The sequence below is a fragment of the Juglans microcarpa x Juglans regia genome, chromosome 8D (genome assembly GCF_004785595.1).
Source record: "Juglans microcarpa x Juglans regia isolate MS1-56 chromosome 8D, Jm3101_v1.0, whole genome shotgun sequence".
Taxonomy (NCBI): Eukaryota; Viridiplantae; Streptophyta; class Magnoliopsida; order Fagales; family Juglandaceae; genus Juglans; species Juglans microcarpa x Juglans regia.
In genome coordinates, this window is record NC_054608.1 from 2,285,464 (window position 1) to 2,304,913 (window position 19,450).

The following is a 19,450-nucleotide window of genomic DNA, read 5'->3' on the forward strand; positions in this document are numbered from 1 at the left end:
ATGATATTTACAGTCATAGAGCACGTAAGCACCGCACAATCTCTTTAAAAAAATAAATAAATACATGATACATATGATAAAAAAAAAAATTAATTCTTTTACAAATAGACATCACTCTTTTCAAAACTATTATGTAGCGCTTGTATTATCCACAACTGTATGTAGCATCACGCAGGATAAATATACAATCTGCAAACGTTTTCTCGAGTCGAGCTAAAACATAGCTTAACCCACCAACCTTATCAAGGATGATATAATTGGAAGTCGAGCAATAAATAAATAAATAGACAATATTTTGGTAGTCCACTTCAGGCAGGGAAGAACATATTATTCATTATTTATTGTTTACTCTGTGGAAAGGAAAAAGAAAAAAAAAAAGAGTAGAAAATTATTCCTTTATTAATAAGCGTGTTTTCAGTCACAACACCAACTGGCCATGACAAGCAAAGTATGGGAATCAAACGGAAATCATTGGAAAATATCCTTATGGAAATAAGAGGAGAGAGGGAGGGAGGGAGGGAGGGAAGGGAAAGGAGGTTCAAAAGGAGGAAAGATTGAGATCATCAATTCAAGCAAGTCTTCAGATGCCACAATTGGCCTAATATTCCAGTAACCATACAAAATAATAGCAGCAGCTGGTCCTGTGTCAAGTCTACAATTATAACCAACAAAATTGAACAGCTGAGACAATAGTATCATCAAAGAGGGAGGAGGGGAAGGGGGGATGCAAAAGCAAAGAACAAAAACCTTTCCTTTGCCGAGATTATCGCGCAGTTGGTGCCATATATACACTAACTTACAATAGATATGTGAAGGCAGATACCCAGAGATTTAATTGGACAGAACAAAATAATTCTAGGAAAGAAGAAGAATAAAAGGGAAGGAAGAGAATGATGGAAAATAAAAGTACAAAAAATGTGTTTTGCTTCAAAGTCATCATCAATTACAACGCAAAATGTGGCTCCCTTCCTCCCTTTATGCTAAAATTGGGAAGCTGGTGAGACAGCTCCCTCTGATCTGCGAGCAGCCTGGCTAGAAATCGACAACTTGTCCGACCCCCGAACATTATACCTCTCATACACCCTATCACGATTCTCTGACCACCAAGCTTCAGCTTGGTGCTCACCAAATTTTCTTCGGCTGCAGATGCATTTACTATATCAGCTTGCAAAAATACAATTACCATATTGCAATATTTAAACTCAAGCTTGGACGTATAAAGTAAGGGGAGAGCAAATTGGAAATACGTCGTGGCTGCAGGGCCAGACCCAAAATACCAGGTCCGTTTATTATATGCACCATATTTAGGAGGCTTAATTGCCACAGATTTATCGTGAAAAAACCATTCTCAACCACCTAAGGTGGATAACATTTTCATGACTTCTTGTCAACACCAAATCTAAATCATGTAATTCTCTAACATTTGACACCCATTGATCCAAAGAATTAAGCTCCAAGTACCTGAAGCGAACTCGTTTGAGATCTCTAGTCCCGTCTCGCAAGGCCACAAGAGTTATATACACACCAGGCTCATACTGTTCTATCCATTCTGCCTCAACTTCATTGCCGCTAACACATAGTGTCGAATTTCTAGATCTCATTCCATTCTCACCGTCTTGGAAAGGCTCAGATGCCTTGCCATCAACTGCCTCTGATAGAACACTGCCACTTTCCTGAAACCCTCCTCCGCCATTTGGCAGCCTTACATCTGGATGTTCATCTGTTCCGCTGGAGGTTATGGGCTCCCGGTTTTGTTGGTATGTGTTAGATTCAATGTTTCCAGCCAGATCCCTAGGATGAGTTGGGCCCTGAGTTCCATTTATTAAAACAGAGTCGATTTCTGGGGTTGAAGCCAAATAAGAGCTGCTGCTTGAATCAGATCTGGAATGGCGCTCTCCATGTGTGTCTGGATAATGAATGCCATTTGGCTCTAGACCATTTGGTAGGTAAGCAGGCCTCATGCTCTCAGGGTCATAAACCCCAGGTGGCAGCCTCTCAGCCATATCTTTAAGCTAGAACATAGTGAAAGGCTGGTTAATTAAAGATTACTAGTGCATGCAATGTTCTAGCAGGGGGAAAGATAGCATTAACTGAAGATAGACAAAGAAGTTCCAAGGAATTAAGTTCCAAACCATCACATATAGAAACCAGAAAATAACCTGTGCAGTCAGTGACTTTATAACTTCTTTAGCAGCTCTAGATTTAGCAGATTCCTCTGCAGCGATGGTCATGGCCTCTTGAGCCCTTTTTGCTGATTTCTGAAGCTCCAGTTCTTGAAATTCACATCTCTGCCTCAGGCTCTCCACCTAGCCAGAATCAAAATCATCAAAATACACTGTTCAAAACTAAAATTATATATGTTTGAACACAAAAACTCTGCTGCCCGCTCTCAGAAGTTAATAAAATTATTAATATAAGCATGTGAAACATGAAACCATATACCTGTGCCCGTAACTTGAGCACTTCGTGATTCAATAGCTCATTTGTTTTCTTCAAACCATCACTCATACTTTTAGAGAAGGAAAGTCCTGATGTCGTAGGAACAGGTGTGGCAGAGCGCGGGGGGCTGGGTCTCCTCGAGAAAGGAGACACAGACCTAGAACTTACTCCAGATGGCGTGAGAGCTGGTCTGGGAACAGTTCGTCGCAGATCAACAGCACTAGACAAAACAACATCTTTCAGCTGCAGTAAAGAAGGTGCTTGAGAAGAGCGAACTAGGGAGAACGTATCAGCCTTCTTTCCTTGCTTGGCTGCTTTGCTATCTAATTGCTTTATCAAGTCCATATTAGAAGGCACTGACTTAGACAATCTTATATCAGCTTTGTCTAACCTGTCCTTGTTTTCACCCGACAAGCGAGGTAGAGCATTCTTCCGGTTATTACCATTAGCTTCTAACACCTTGTTAAGCTTTGCATAACAAGAATCACAAACACGATATGGCTTGCTAGGATAAGGAGCCAGTGCTGCTCTTAATGCTTTTCTGGAACTGCAAGAATGGCAGTGCACAAGTCCACAATTATAGCAGTTGTGCCTCTTTCTGGTAAACCCAAAAGCCTGTCTACAAGCAGAGCACTGTGACTGCTCCGCGCCAGAAACCCATTTATGAAGACATATAGCAGCTGAATAGTTTGAACCACAAGCAATATATTTTACATGTCTATCCTTTAAAGCTTCAACCAGAGTCGGTGTTTTCCGATCTTCAACATCTCCATGACCCAACCTCCCATTAGCACCCTTTCCCCATGTATAAACCTCATTCTTGGAAGTTAATACCGCCACATGATATGCACCACAGGCGATTTCTTCAATGACTTCAACAGCAAGCTTTCCTTCAACCAAGCAAGGTAACTTTCCATCAGCATGGGGATTCCCAAGTTGACCATAAACAGTACTCCCCATAGTAAAAACATGTCCCGATGTGGTCAGGCCAACAGTTAAACTGTGCCCACAAGCAATTTTGTGAAAATTGTAATCAATAAGTGCTGGCACACACATAGGTTTAAGACGAGCTTCCTTGTCCCCATGACCAAGACGACTTTTATCTCCATCACCCCATGTAAACAATTTACCAGATGAAACACTAGCACTAGACTGTGTCATGATAACCTCCACCACAGCAGCTGTATGCCACACCCCACATGCAACAGCAATTGTCCTCAAACCAGAGAGAGATTCTACTTCTCTTGGGTAGGAAACACTTTCCCTATCTCCATGGCCCAAGACACCAAATGTTCCATCACCAAAAGTGAAGAGCTGCCCCATTGATGTTACCAAAGCCGTATGCCATGGACCACAAGTAACTGAAGCAACTTGAAGTCCCTCAAGAGGACCAGAGATCCTCTTGGGTATCCAATGGCTGACATCGGTGCCATGTCCAAGGAGCCCAGCATTATGTGTACCATCTCCCCACGTATAGAGTTCCCCAGCCATTGTCACAGCACAAGTATGAAACTCCCCACAGGCCACAAAATCAACACTACTAGCAGCCAAAGATTCAACAAGACGGGGTTGACTAACATCCTTTCCAACACCATGACCAAGCCGCCCTCCAGATTCTTCTCCCCATGTAAAAAGTTCACCTTGCCTGGTGACTAGTGCAGTATGCCTGACTCCACAGGCTATATAATGTACATCCAAAACTACAGTGGACTCTAAAGGCTTGGGTAGAAGCACATCTGCTCTTGGGATCAAATAATTAGTATTTCTTTCAGCTCCGACCTTCACAACAGTATCACAGATAACTTCACCCCATATATATATATCCCCTAACGCATCACAATCATCTGGTGCAGAGCCATGACTGGAGGTACTGGGTGCACTAGAAACACTAACACGAAAAGCATCTGAACCAGATCCTTTTACTTGCATATTTGTCTCGTCTGATGCATGTGACCTTCCACAATGCACAGAATTGTCAGGCTGCGAACTCTTTGGAGACATAATTGGGTTCAAGGTGACCGAAATCTCTGGTGAGCTAATATCTCGACTAGCACTAAGTGAACTGTCACTTGCACTATTTGATGTCAAGTCTCCACTGTCCTGAAAAAGCAATTCAGCACAAGATGTGATATGCAGCTGACCATATAACAGACAACTTCATATAAACTTACCCTCAATAAGTCAGAAAACTTCATATAAACTACATTAAGCAACTTGAGTGCAACAATAATTAAAAAAAAAAAGTTTTGACTTGCAAGACATCTTGTGCCTTTTATTATAGGTAATAGTAGATTTTATTGATAACCATAGGCATAGCCCAAGTACACATGTTGCACATTTTGGGCCTGTTCATGGTATAACAGAGAATATCACTGAGCCAGATGCAAGTCAAGTATAAACAAAAAAGTCTGTAAGTTTTACTGGTAATAAGATAACAATGAGCATATTATGATCCTTCGAAACTCTAAACAAACCAAAAATGGAAAGAACAGCATTTGACCTAGAGACAAATCTTTTCCAAAAAGCTGTCCAATCTCTATTTACTACATACATTTATTCTTAGGGATAATGCTCAAACCTTTTTCAACAATGCAGTGGTATACTCCTTATGTCTAGGGAATTATACTCTAAAAGCACACAACAAATGATGAACTTAAGAAGTTTTGAAGTAGGAAGATTTACATCAAGGTAAAGGCCTCCGTCTCCCCGTCCATCAATTTTGGAGCGCCCACCTTGACCTGAAGATATTAATGCCTTGAGGCCTCCAATCCACACTTCCGCCTCAACTCTATCCTTGCAAATCTGGGAAAAGCAACAACATATTACAATCCTAATTAAAGCAAAAAGAAAGTAAATATAAAAATGACAACATAATTATAGAGAGAACTTCAAAATATTGTCACCAACCAGATCAAGGGACCGCTTTCCGTTGTTATATATAAGAGAAAAAGATAAATAGTCCTTTTCAGGACGCAGATACCGTTGGAAGACAGCCTGGTGGTAAATTAAAGCAATTAAATTAGATTCAGTTTATTTGGATAAGTTAAGTACAATAAAATTTTAAAAAAAAAAAAGTACCAAAAACTTTAAACTAGTTAGGTAGTATATGTAAAATATCAACAATAAGCATTAGTAGGATATCAAATAGAAACACAGTGATCTCACTGTTCTTTGTCCAGGAATAATTCTCGAGACAGAAGCTAACTTCAAAGTTCTTTCTTCACCACTTGAAATCCAAATTAAAGATGATTCATCCTGCCATTTTCAAATACAAAAATAAGTAGAAATTAAAAGGAATTCAACCAAGAACAGGGACTACTGTTTCACATTAGAATCAATAAGATCAAAGACAGAATATTGAGAAATTTAACAAAGAAGAAATTTATTAACAACCGTACACTGAGCCTATTACATTGAGCACAAAGCGCTGCAGAGGGATAGGAAGCATTAGACTAATGGAATTTTAAATGGTAAGTCGTACCTCTGCTCTATGGAAAACCTATACTTTTTCCTAATTAATGGCTTTTCTTTGGGGTAAATATTAAATGACTAAACTATAACTGCCTAACTTTAAAAACTGCATATCCACTAGAAAATTTTGAAATGAAGTTCACATATAGATTCAAGCGTTCAACAGATAACATATTTTCTAACAAATACATTTACTATAAATGCAATTGAGGTCATTGTCACCTAATCTTCACTGTTATTGACTTGCACTGGAAGAAACAGGTGATTCTTTACAAATAGAACTCCTGCAATTTCTAAAACAGAGCTACCCTAGCAAACCAAGATCTGGATCACAGAATGAGAAATTCTGTACACTTGCTTTCAAATAATTTATTTCTAGTTATCCCTCATTTTTCCCATTATTTAGCCCTTTCAGAGGAAACATAACAAGTCCTGTCAAAATATTATAGATTTTCAGAAATTCTCGAAAAAAGCAAGCAATCGCGAATGGTTTTAAGTTAGGGCTACTTTATTACGGTCTTACTAATTAAACAACCCAAAATTAGCTGTAGGAGAAGGCTGTGACAAGCTCTTTGTAACCGTGAGCTCTCTCCGGTATTACTTCAATTTTATGAACAGTGTTAGACAATCCATACCATTTCATAGATAACTGTATAAAGATTCTGTGACCAAACATGCACAGAAGGTTTCATAAAGATTACAGCAAACATTCCAGTCAATAGCGCCTCTGTTGTTGACCGAGTTTGAGCGTCATAATGCCATCAACTTTGATCTTTGATGCATTTAGATGTGAACCAAATTCATGCTAAATTTTGATCAGTTGAGTCTTCTAATGATGCTCTACCTGATGAGCAGAACTAGTTTTACCTTTTAAGGATCATGATTTTTTTGGGTAAATAATTGTATTGCCTAACTTGATGTTACAGCATCATTGTAATTGAATTAAAAAACACGAAAGCAAAGAAGAAGAGACTTTAGTCAGTTCTTTTATCAACATATGAACAGTTTATAATTAGAATCAATTTTCTAAGCACCAAAATATTCAAAAGAAGACTAGAGAAATAAACTTACATTTGACAATCTAAATGGACAGAACTTCGGCTTTCCCTTCCGACCATATTTAAGCAGTTGAGCACCCTTCTTCAAAGCAATTAATGCCTGCGTGGGGTAAAAGAATCAATAAAAAAAATGACAAAGAAATGAGGGCAAGCGAACTCGGTCACTAAAATGTTAAGGCCCAGAGGTATCTACACACAGCATCTTTTGACATATATCATTAAGCACAAATTCAATGAAGTTCCTTAGGAAACGTAAATGTTAGTACTCAAAAAGTTATGACCTTTCTAAAGGAATATACGTAACTATCCATAAATTAGTAAATCAGAGTCTGAGGAGCATTCTTCTTCTTCTTCTTCTTCTTCTTCTTTTTTTGTTGGGGTATGGGTCGCCTCTATTTGGATTAGCTTGAAAAGTTTACTAATTTAAGTAGCAGCCAATGAACTCTAGATAAAATGGCACTTCCCCCGTAAAGAATGGAGTCAAGCGTGAAGTCTTGGGTTTAAGAACCACTGGGTGCCTGTAACTTCCTATGTACAATAATCTCTAGCTTTTGCTATTCCGGCTTTAAGAAACCCAGAGATTCCAGAATTTCTCTCGGTGTCCACAAATCCACTGATATAAAAACCATCTTACGACATCTATAAAAGTTCTATTCATGACACTGAATTAAATAATTGAACGTCCAAAATCCTGCCAAGAACAAGTTCTTCTGTGGGTGCATGCAATAACATTTAACATCCCCACAGATACCCCACAATCACCCCTGAGACGAGAATAATGACCAGAATTCAGCACACATCCCCTTGAACCAAAGTTCCATCGTAGATGACAACCATCAGGAAACATTATAGCAAAGCCTTTCAGAACAGAGCACATAAATGTCCACAGTTTCCCATTTCAAAACCAAATTACGCTAAATCCGTCTTAAATTTTTCATTATCTGTGACCCAGCGTAGCATTAAACCTCTGTTATACTCGTTCAAATTTCCACCATTTCTCTCTCTCTCTCTCTCTCTCTCTCTCCCCCCCCCCCCCCCCCTTCTCACCCTGGTGGAAGATAAGAAAAACTGAAGCAAAGCAATGAAATTTAAAATAAAAACCAAGTCTTGCCAACAAAAGAAAACAGGAAAAGAGAATCATTTCAAGCTTAACGCAGAAAGACCGGAGAGAGAGAGAGAGAGAGAGAGACAGAGAGAGAGACCTGTTCGATGTCACGGTCTGCATTCCCGTAGCTAACAAGATCGGCCATTCCATGTGAGAGATTTACCAAAATGCCACCACCCTGTCAGATCGCTCGCCGGAGCACCGGTCATCATAGACTACCGCTGCCTCGTCCGTACACTACCATCAACTCCCGCTGCTCACATCACACGGCTTCACCGCAGATCCGAGACTCTTCTCCGATACCAAAGCCCTAGGGCCTCCACTGACATTTCCAAGTCAAAGCAAGCACTGGTTCCACCTCGTGGACTCGCTCGGAGTGGCAAAGAAATAAATACCGGTTTTCAGGGTAGGAATAAGCTGCTTACCGTCGACTAAAAGTGGTTTCGAAGGCTAGAAGCGGGTTCCGGAAAAGAAATTCCGGCTCGAAATGGATGTTCCGCTGTAAGAGAAGAACTGGACGAACAGAACGGAGGAGACAAAGGAGAGAGAAATCTCTGAAAAAGAGAGAATCGGAGTCTGTAAAAGTACAAAGAGTAGTCAAATATCAGGAAAAAAAAAAAACATATATTAAAAAAAACAAAAATGTAAATGAAACAAAAATAGATAAAAAAAAAGTAAAAAAATAGGAGAGAAAGCATGAGTGAGAGAACTTTGCCACAATCCATAAGATTGAAAATATTTAAAAAAATGTTAAATATTTAAAAAAAATTTACAAAAAACTTACTTTTCAATATATTTATATTTCAAATTTAAAATTTGAATTTAAAAAAAAATTATCTACAAAAAATAAAACTGCAAGTACATATAGCATTACTTTTAAAAAAATTAATAAATAAGATAGAACAAACTAGTAAAGTATTTATTTTTAAAGTTTTATTAATTTTTTTAATAAAAAAATGTGAATATTTTAAAATAAATAGATATTAACCATTTAAAATGAAGTGATGAACATTTTAATGGATGTTATGGTGGACGAATAATCTCCAACACGTCCTAAATGTAAAAGATATTTTTTAATTAACAAGAAATATTTTATTAAAAAAAAAAGTAAAAATAAATTCTTATGCAAAGAAAACGTTGTGCAAGTTCTTCCAAACTACGGACTACTTGTTAGACAAAAAGAATTTTAGCATTTATAAGACTATCTTGTAGTTTTCCACTTTCTCCTATTCATGTAAAGAGTAATTGGCCATATATAAAATTATGTTTCTAAGAATTTTTTATATAATATATTAAATATATAAAGATGGAAATAAACAACCTAGGCACAACCACTTTGGTTTTCTTTTTTTTTTTTTTTTAATGATGGTGGTCAAATTTAATCAATAAATAAAGATATATACATATATACAGTAAAGAATAATTGGGCATATATACACTAAACAACCTGGCTAGTTTGTTTTTACAAATCATTTTATCTGTAAAAATAAATGAGTATTTAGATAGTGAGTTGAGACGAGATGAGATGAATTAAAATAAAATATAAAGAAAATATTGTTACAATATTATTTTTAATATTATTATTATTTTGAAAATTAAAAAAGTTGAATTTTTTATTATATTTTATGTGAAAATTTAAAAAATATAATAATTAAATGAAATGAAACAATTTCATTATCTAAACGAGACTTAAGAAAAGTATTCATAATATTTTAATGGTTAAATTGTGTTGTCATGGGAGTGAATAATTTGTAACCAATTTTCAATGTTGTAATCACTAATCTTAAAGAGAAGTGATACAATTACAAAGATATCTCACAAACGTAAATTTACAAATTAATATGATTTTATATGATCTGCTAAATCTATTTCACAATAAAAATAATTTTATAATTTAACATACAATATCAAATCACATTAACTTGACAACAAAGGAACTTAGGGATGAAATAACAAACTCAAAGTTGGTAAAGGATTGGAGTTAATTCATCTCTAAAGTTAATAAAAGATCGTAATAAGTTTAATTCTTTATTTTTATCTTATCATCTCAGTCATACAAATTATCGTATTATGTGTTAAATGGCTTGTATTTGATACATCAGCTTATATAATTAGAGATAATTAAATTCATAATCAAGAATAATATTTTTCTTTTTCGTTTTTTTATAAAACAAGTATATATGAATTTTTGAATGAGAGAAGTGTGGAAAAAAAAAAAGTGGGGAAAAAAGGTACAAAAATCATACAATCATTAGTCATTTTTGTCATATCAAGCCGCATGTCATAGTCATGTAATAATTTTCTTTTAACAAATATAAACATTTATCTTACCTGAATGCCACGAGGCGACAATCTCATTACCAAGGTAGGTGAAAAATACGGAAATTAAAAATTAAGTTATTGTTTGAATAGTAAAAGTATTTTATTTTATCTAATTTTATTATTATAATTTTTCTAAATTTTTATATAAAATATAATAAATTAATTAATTTTTTCAAATCTCAAAACAATAATAATATTAAAAAATAATATTTTAACATGTAATATTTTATTTAATTTTTAATTTTTATTTCATTTCATCTCAAGTCACTATATAAACGACACCTTAATCAACCTAATTTGAACCTGAAAATTGTTTAAAAAAACTTGTGGTTTATCTCAAAAGCAAATAATGGAACCATGCATGTTCAATGATCTTTTATAGATAATTTTCAAAAGACTTGTGTTCTTTACAAGTCAATATATCAATATATTATTTATTTTAAAATTTATTATAATTATTAAAAAAAAAAGAAGGCAGATATTTTTTTTATTAATTATGTGAAAGACTTTCACACTTAGTATTAGTCAATAAATGAATTTGTAAATATATTTTTTCTATCAAGAAAAAACATTACATTCATAATTCTCTTAAATCTCTCACATCAAACATCACAACACTAGAAGATTAAGATTGTGTTTGGATGTTGAACTGAGTTGAATTGAGATGAGTTGAGATGATTAAATATTGTTAGAATATTATTTTTTAATGTTATTATTTTTTTGAAATTTGAAAAATTGAATTGTTTATTATATTTTATGTTGAGATTTGAAAAAGTTGTAATGATGAGTTGAGAGGAGTTTAGTTACCAAACAAAGCCGTACATAGTAAAAGTGTTTTATCTCATCTCATTATTATAATTTTTTTAAATTCTCACACAATATAATAAACAATTTAACTTTTTCAAATTCTAAAATAATAATAAAATTAAAAAATAAAATTATAATAATATTTTATTTAATTTTCATCTCAATTCAACTCAACTCACTATCTAAATGATACCTAATATGATAGCACCAAATACTATTTTTCTTATTTTTATTTAAGAAGAAAGAATCGCAATTTGTATGAGAGTGATTATGATTATTTTATTTTTTATTTTTTTGCAATGAATAAAAGTTGAAGAGGTAGTTGAAAAGCGGGTGAGAGAAGGATCCGATTAAGGGGTACCCTAAAGGCATTATCAGACTATCAGTATAGAAAGAAATAATTATTATTAAAAAAGAAAATTTCCATATACCAAATTCTTCAGTCTATCCTTTGGAATAAAAGAGAGGGAGATTTTGGAAAATAAAAATAATATTTATATATACATTATTTCTAGTCTTTCAAGCCTTCAAGGTAGAGCCAACTTTTTCTATTTCCAACAAAATAAAAAGAGGTGGGCCCATCAAATATTTTAATATTAAAGCATTCACCCATTAGCAAAACCCAAATTATTTTAAAGGGTGTGGCAAAGTAGTCAATGAAGTCTTATTTGATTGCTAGACAAGGGAACACAAAAGGGATTAATAAAAGGGACAAAACCCGTGGATCCATGATTTTGGTAATCGGGTCATATCATGGCTTTTCAGAAATTGAGGGCAGGAAGGTGACATTTTTAAAGGCATTAGATTTGGATGGGAACAAATAGTTTATGTGACAAATCGAATCTTGATAAATACTTCTAACATGATCACTTAACGAAGTTTATGGAGAGCATGAGGCTGTATCTGGATATTGAGGTGATTTCAGATAATCTGAATTGATCTATGTGAGTTTTTTATTAGCTTGATTTTAATTTTTTTGGATGAGTTTTCAAATTGATTGTGAGTTCAAGGAATTCTATTCATGCAAGTTCATATCAATCTGTAAGTAGTAGTGCTTTGTGAGTCCCATTGAGATGTATTTGAATGTATGAAATAAATTGAAATATATGTTTGAATGTATGTAGTAAGTTAGTATGAGTTTAACTTTTGATGTGAAGTTGAAAAGGTAGTGGATCTCATCAATTATTGATTTAAGATGAATTAAAGTGATCTTGACATCTAAACATAGTCTAATAGTACTCTATCTTAAAATTTAATTATAACTTTTTCAAATTTTCATACAAAATATAATAAAAATTTGACTTTTTCAAATCTCAAAACAAAAATAATATTCTAATAATATTTTATTCAACTCATGATCTTATCTCATTTGTGTAATCAAATTAGATCTTAATGTGCTCACATAACATATTGAATGAGTACATGATGCTAAATTCTCTAAAATAACGGGGAGATTACCTAATTATTCAATCAAAGAGTACTATCTCAACCACCAAGCCAAAGTGTTTTAAATTACAATATTTTGACTTGGACTGAAGTGCGTATTTGATTATTCTAGACAAGAAAATGCTTAGCAAAGAGGAAATATTATCTTAAAGGTTGGTCAAAATCATTTTGAGTCACGTTAGTTTACTTGCTATTTCTCTCTTTGAATGATTTTAATATGCTAAGATTTGATTAATTTGTAAGAAAAATACAAAACATGTTAAAATGACTCGTTTTACATATTACTTTGGATGGTGCATGTATTTTCAACCTCTTATATATATATATATATATATATATATATATAATATATATAATAGATTTCTATTTGTGAACATTTTATAGTTTTTAATAATTTTACGTAGTTTTAATGAATTTTTAGTTTTGGAAAATTTGAATATAACTCTTAAGCTTCCTCTTATAGAACTATTCATCTGCGTCATAAGTGATTAACATCAATAAAATTAGGTATCGTCTTCTTCTCTAAAAGAAAATCTAGTTAATTTTGTTTACCCTAAAGTCATGTTTAGATTTAGTTAGTAACCTAAAAGTAATTTACATGAACCTTCCTGTAACGAATACTTTCTCATTGAGAAAAGGTGAATAAGTAGACCCACATAACAACCATAAATTAATTAGATAATTATTTTGTACAGATTACTACTTTTGCCACTTGCCAAGCAAACGAAAGCCTGAAAACTTAGCTGTGTGAGGATGTTATGATGGACTTTCTGAAAATCTCAAGCAATTTTGAATGAAACTGCAATGTATTGTTCCATATTGAAGGAAACGTATGAAACAAAAAACTAAGGAGCAGCAAAGTTTTGAACTCATAATGGGAGTCTGAGTGGCTGCTCCTATATTAATTGGTTGTGATTTCCCACAATGATTGTTCACATGATATATATATATATATATATATATATATATAGGTAATGCTAAATTAAGATATATGTAAGTTCTGCATTTTGTTTTTTAAAAATAGAGTTTTTTATTAAAAAAATAAATTTTTTATTTGAATTTTAAATTTATTTATTTTTTTAAAAGAATACGAGAAATTTGAACACTTTAAAATTATAAATATAATTTATATACACACTTACATTTTCCATTTGAGTAATGCCATGGTAACTTCCTCTAGTGCTCGGGTTAGAAACTGTTCATGGCTACCCTACTCGATACTGATTAAAGTGTGCATTAAAGTGTTGATAAAATGGTGAGGCATTAATGTAAGAGTATTTGTAGGGTCATTTTGGTTGTTTTTTTCCCTCTAGAATTTCCATTTCCATTTCATTTCATGAGAAAAAGTTACAAAGAAAAACAACAATACACGAGGTAAGAACAAAGCAATAACTAAAACATATAGCAACAACAAAAAAAGTCAAAATAGAGCCATTACAATCTAGAATATCCTCAAATAATAACATGCTATTCTTGCAAGAATAAGAAGTACTAAACATATTGCATGAAGTCATGTTGATGCTGTTAGCAAAGATCTCTTATCGTGACGAGGCTGTAGGATAGAGGATATAGACAAAGAAAATGAGGATATCCAAGCTCTGTAATTGGTAACTAGATTATGATATTGTTCATGAAGCTAACAAAATTTGGCTATGACCGCTCAATAAGAGAGGTGGAGTACTTGGCGAGTTATCTTGGATGATATGGTGTGGAGTTATATTATATACAATTATTTTTTTGTATTCTTTTTACACTCAACTGAGGTAATTGAATAAAATAATTATTTTATATTAAAAAAAATGATGCAGTTAATCACATTAATAAAATGTATAAAAAGTACGTAAAATTAATTGAACATAAAATTTTTGCATGGTGTATGAGCATCGCGCATGTGTACACTGAAACATAAACATCATGCGTCTATAGATTGGCAGGCAAGTAGGCAAGCATGAAAATTGAGCAGGGAGAAAATTGAAAAAAAAAAAGAAGATAAAAGAAAAGAAAAATAAGGGAAAGAGGGCGGTAATAGGGTGGAAGGGGAGGCCGTGAATACTCTAGTCCCTTGGTAGAAAGCCACTAACAATATTGATCAAAGAGTTTTATTATTCATCATCTTCGCATATCACACACCACATTTATTTATATTATTCTTTTTAAATTAATTAAATTATTATATTCATCATTCATTTATTAAACAATTGGTAAGGCAAAATAAAAAAATATATATATATGTGTAGTATATGACGTGAAGATAATGAGTAAAATTTTTCTTAATCGAAAAGAAGTAAGAATTTATAGTGAGATGGTAAATTAAAAAGGTATATGGGAGTTAATAATTAATGGTGGAGACTAATAATACAATTATGAAATAAACAACTTTGAGAAACACCATGAAAGCCGCAACATTAGAATCATGTAGTAAAATTAATTTGATGGGTATAATATAGAGTATAGTGCTTGTGGAAGGGAAATTATAAAGCATAAATAAATGAAGAAAAAGATAGAAAGAGAGTGAGTCGGTAGGGGTGGTGGAGAGGCTTCCAAAGGCTAACTTTGCGTAGAAGAAGCCAAAATTGTAAGGCGGAACTAGGGCCTCTTGATTTGACACAATTACGCAACCTACATTCACATTTGTGGGTCCTAATTTACATCTATCAAGGTCTGACTGTTGGGGGCTTTTTGTATTTAATTTTTATTTAAAATCATATTATTTTATCTCACTATTTAGACTGTACTTCGAGAGTATTCCGATTCTAGTTTAGATTCTAGGGTTTTCAAAACCAGAATGACAATATTTAATACTATCTAAAATATTTATACAGTTATAATAAATATCGTGGGCTTGCTTCATATATCTATCTTTCTTATTCGAAATCTTCGTATTTATACAAAAATTTGAGTAGATTTGTTAAGAGAATATTGTAAAAAAGCTCAGCAATTGTACTTACCTTATATTCAAGTATTCTTATCTGTTAAAAATGAAAACAAACTCATGAAGTTTATAGATCCCTCCCTATATAGGTCAAAAAGTTTATGTTGAAGTTCAAGTCCAATTAGTTCCTAGAAAGAATTAAGAGTAATCAGACAGACAATCAAAGACAAGACTGATCGAAATGAAAAGGGTTCTGAGCTATTTCTTGTACAAACCAAATGAGTGCATAGATCTAGCTAGAACTCACATTGAAAACATGTATATGACAATAGAACTCACAATCATATGCTGCCGCCATTTATGACCTGAGCACTTCGATCTGTATGATGTTTTTTTTTTATTTTTTATCTTTTCTTTCCTTTTGGCTTCAAATATACACAATAAGTTTGGCAGAAATATCTGCATGTTGCTTATTTTCTGCGTCACGATCCGCTTTCTTGACCTTCTTTATTTGTTGCAATTCTGTGTTTATTTCATTTTCTTTTGTTTTGGCCATGCATCAGGTTGTATTGGAAGGTGTGCACAAAGCATGCAACAGTCTGGCTCCTGGTCCTAATCACTGTCTAAGCGAGAGCTGGTTGAGACAAAGGGAAGAGAGAGAAAGGAACCCTCAAAACTGTTGGAGACGAATGTCGAAACATGCATGAGTGCAGAAATGAAGGGAGGATTAGGTGAAAAGAATTCTGCAAAATCTTGTGCCCACATCTATTTATTTTTTTCTCTTTTGCTTTACTTTTTCTTTTCAGCTTTCTTTTATGCTAAAAGCAGTAAGGAACCATACATATACGCATGATTACGTTCTCACAACTCCGCAGACTCCTGGAAAACTCATTCTAAAAATAAAAAATAAAAATAAAAATAACCAAGTTAGAACCATATACGCCCCCTACGTTCTGTTCGGATGTTAAGGGTGTGGTTTGGATTCGAAGATGAGTTAAGATAAATTATGAATAGTAATAAGATGAGTTGTGAATAATAGTGAGATTTGTAAGTTAAAATTAATGAATAATAATTAATAGTAGTGAGATGAGTTAAAATGAATTGAAATGAGTTGAGATAACTTAATCTAATTTTAAGTTAAGTTTAATATTTAAATATCCAATTCTCAAATTATTAAACTCATCTCAACTCAAAATCTTTTTACATGTGAGATCCACAACCTTTTTAATTCAACACTTCTTTACACGTGAGATCCATAATTTTTTTCAATTTCTTATAAATACATCTAAATTCATTTTAACATTTAAATGAATTTAAACTCACTTTAAGTAGATTCATAAAATTTACTCTACTATTTCAATTTATTACTATTTATAAAAAAATTCAATTTAATTTAACACAATTCATCATTTAAACTAAACTTTATACAAGTAATTCCCAATCTGTACGTGCATCTTCAAAAATTGTCACAGAATATACGGATACAGGACCCAATTTTCAAGGAAAAGAGAAAGCTGTTTTTGGTTCAAGTGGCCCAGTGGGTGCACTTTGGGGGGGACCCAAACTTGCTGTGTCTGCATCATTCCTGACATGAGCTGCCCTTTTCCAAGAGGTAATTGGAGTGTGAGTGTGATCTTCATGTACTGCACATTCTTGGTTATGGATTTTGTTCATCATGGAGGATTTATTACTTTCTTTTCATATCATGATCGTTTGGATGAGTAAAGCTTGTTTTGGAAGTAATTCCTAAACGAGAGCCATATGGGAAACTTGGACAGTTTGAAAGAAACATATGTGACTAAAAAGAATGTATTCTTTATCTAATGGATCATGTTTCAATTCGGATTTAATATGGGCCTAAGTTGTGTCCTAAATCATTGAAATTATTTTATACCTAACTCATAATTTCTCATTTTCTTTTATCTGGATAATGCCTTGTACTCTTTTTTAACTATTAAAAACATAATAATGGGTTGTATTTTCTCGAAGAGTAATGTTAAATATAGGCTTCGGATGTATAAGTCATGCATATCTGTTTGAAAAAATAGTGTCCACTAATTAAAAATTAGATTTTTTTTTCATGTTACTCTTAGATTTGTCCACTTTCTTTTAAAGGGAATATGCAGTATTTGCATATCCTAAAACTTTACAAATTATTTGCGGTTCTTAAATGACCAAAAATATCATGTCTTTTAAAAGATTTTATGCATCATTTTTCTTGATTTAATTATCTAAGGACATGTTTGGATATTTCAAAATTTTGTGAATAGTAGTTAAATGGTACTTGGGTTTTGAAGAATAATGTTAAATACAACCTTCAGATAAGTCTTGTATGTCTGTTTGAAAAAAATAGTGTCCACTATTAAAAATTAGACTTTTTCATGTAACTCTCATATTTGCCCACTTTATTTTAAAGGAAGTACTATGCAGTGCTGCATATCCTAGAACTGTACAAATTATTTGCATTTCTTAAATGACTAGAAATATCATGTCTTTTAAAAGATTGTATGCATCATTTTTCTTGATTTAGTTATCAAAGGGCATGTTTGAACACTTGGGTTTTAAAAAATAAGACAGAAAAAGTTGAATAAAATATTATAAAGTTAAAAAACTAATTGAATATAACTTTTTTAATATTATTTTTATTTGAAAGTTTGTAAAAATTGCATTGATCTTTGTGTTTAGATAGTGATTAGATCAAAAAATTGATTTTGAAATTAGAAAGTATTTTGTATTTGAGTGACGTTTAAGAATGAAATTATGAGAAATTTTAAAAATTTTAAGAATTGTGTAAATTCTTTGTTAATCTAAACTTTCCCTAAAATTATGTGTGCTATCTGCACCATCCGGATGGGTGGCCGTCAGCCCCACCCCTCTCCCCTGCATGAGAGGGGGGAGGGGGGAGTTAGGCCCCAGGCCTGCTCCTCATATGCGAGTGCTCCCATCCGGATGGTGGGGTGAGGATTAGCCCTCAGGATCGTTCACCTCCTGTCATTGGCAAGAATTGAGAGAGAACTTCTAGAGAGAAAGAGAGTGAGCACTTCCATAGAAAGAGACACCTGAGTGCCCCAAAACGATGGCGAGAGAGAGAGAGTATGACGGTGACAGGATGAGGTTAGGGGCAACGATGACCAGATGAAACAAAGGGAAGAGATACTAAGAAAGGAAAGAAAGCGAGATGTGAGGGGGGAGGGAGGTTTTAAAACAAACTCTTATACCAAAACGACTATCATTTTGAAGAAACTCTAGGCGGGTTTCGGCTCAGCTCATTCCCAAGGCTAGGCACTTAGTTGTGTGTATTTCCATGCAGATGGATGCTCTTGCCTACCCTAGACAGAGGCCAAGCGGGGGTGGTGGATGGGCTGGATGTGGTTGCTGCCGCACAACCCTACCTAAAACTAACGACTCGTTTAGTTGATAGACTCAAGTGAGATCAATTTAGTTGAGTTTAATTTTAAACTGAGTCTAACATCCAAATCAATATTTTGAATATCGTACCGGACGTCGTACCGGTCAAGACACTGGAACGAAATATTTCGGTACCGGTACCGTTTCGGGATAGTCGATATATAAGTAAATTATATATATAAAAATTATATTCTAAAATAATAGTCTATATATAAATAAATTATATATAAATACATATATATATATAAATTATAAATAGTCTAGTCTGAATTGAGGGTTAAAAAATAAGTTTCTAGTTTGAAAAAATGAAAAAAAAAAAACACAGGCCGAAATATCTGCCGGTACGAAACAAATATAGTACTTGTACTGGCCGGACAGCCGGTATGAAAAATTTTGACCGTATTGGCCGATACGGTACGAAATTTAAAATACTGATCTAAATACTCAACTATCAAATTACTAAACTTATCTCAATTTAAAACTTATTTATATGTGGGACTCACAACTTTTTTCAATTCAATA

At 33.4% G+C, this 19,450-nt stretch overlaps 1 protein-coding gene across 1 annotated transcript; it reads right to left on the bottom strand.

The window, feature by feature from the left end:
- Positions 1–756: 756 nt before the first annotated feature.
- LOC121242062 (PH, RCC1 and FYVE domains-containing protein 1-like) lies at positions 757–8,669 on the bottom strand. The gene is made up of 9 exons (XM_041139954.1): positions 8,171–8,669; positions 6,982–7,068; positions 5,605–5,694; positions 5,347–5,433; positions 5,122–5,241; positions 2,443–4,539; positions 2,160–2,306; positions 1,462–2,012; positions 757–1,140 (listed from the first exon to the last, which is right to left on the bottom strand). Exons 1-9 carry the CDS (start codon positions 8,216–8,218, stop codon positions 981–983), a joined length of 3,387 nt encoding a protein of 1,128 aa, XP_040995888.1. The 5' UTR covers positions 8,219–8,669; the 3' UTR covers positions 757–980.
- Between the last annotated feature and the right edge of the window lie 10,781 nt (positions 8,670–19,450).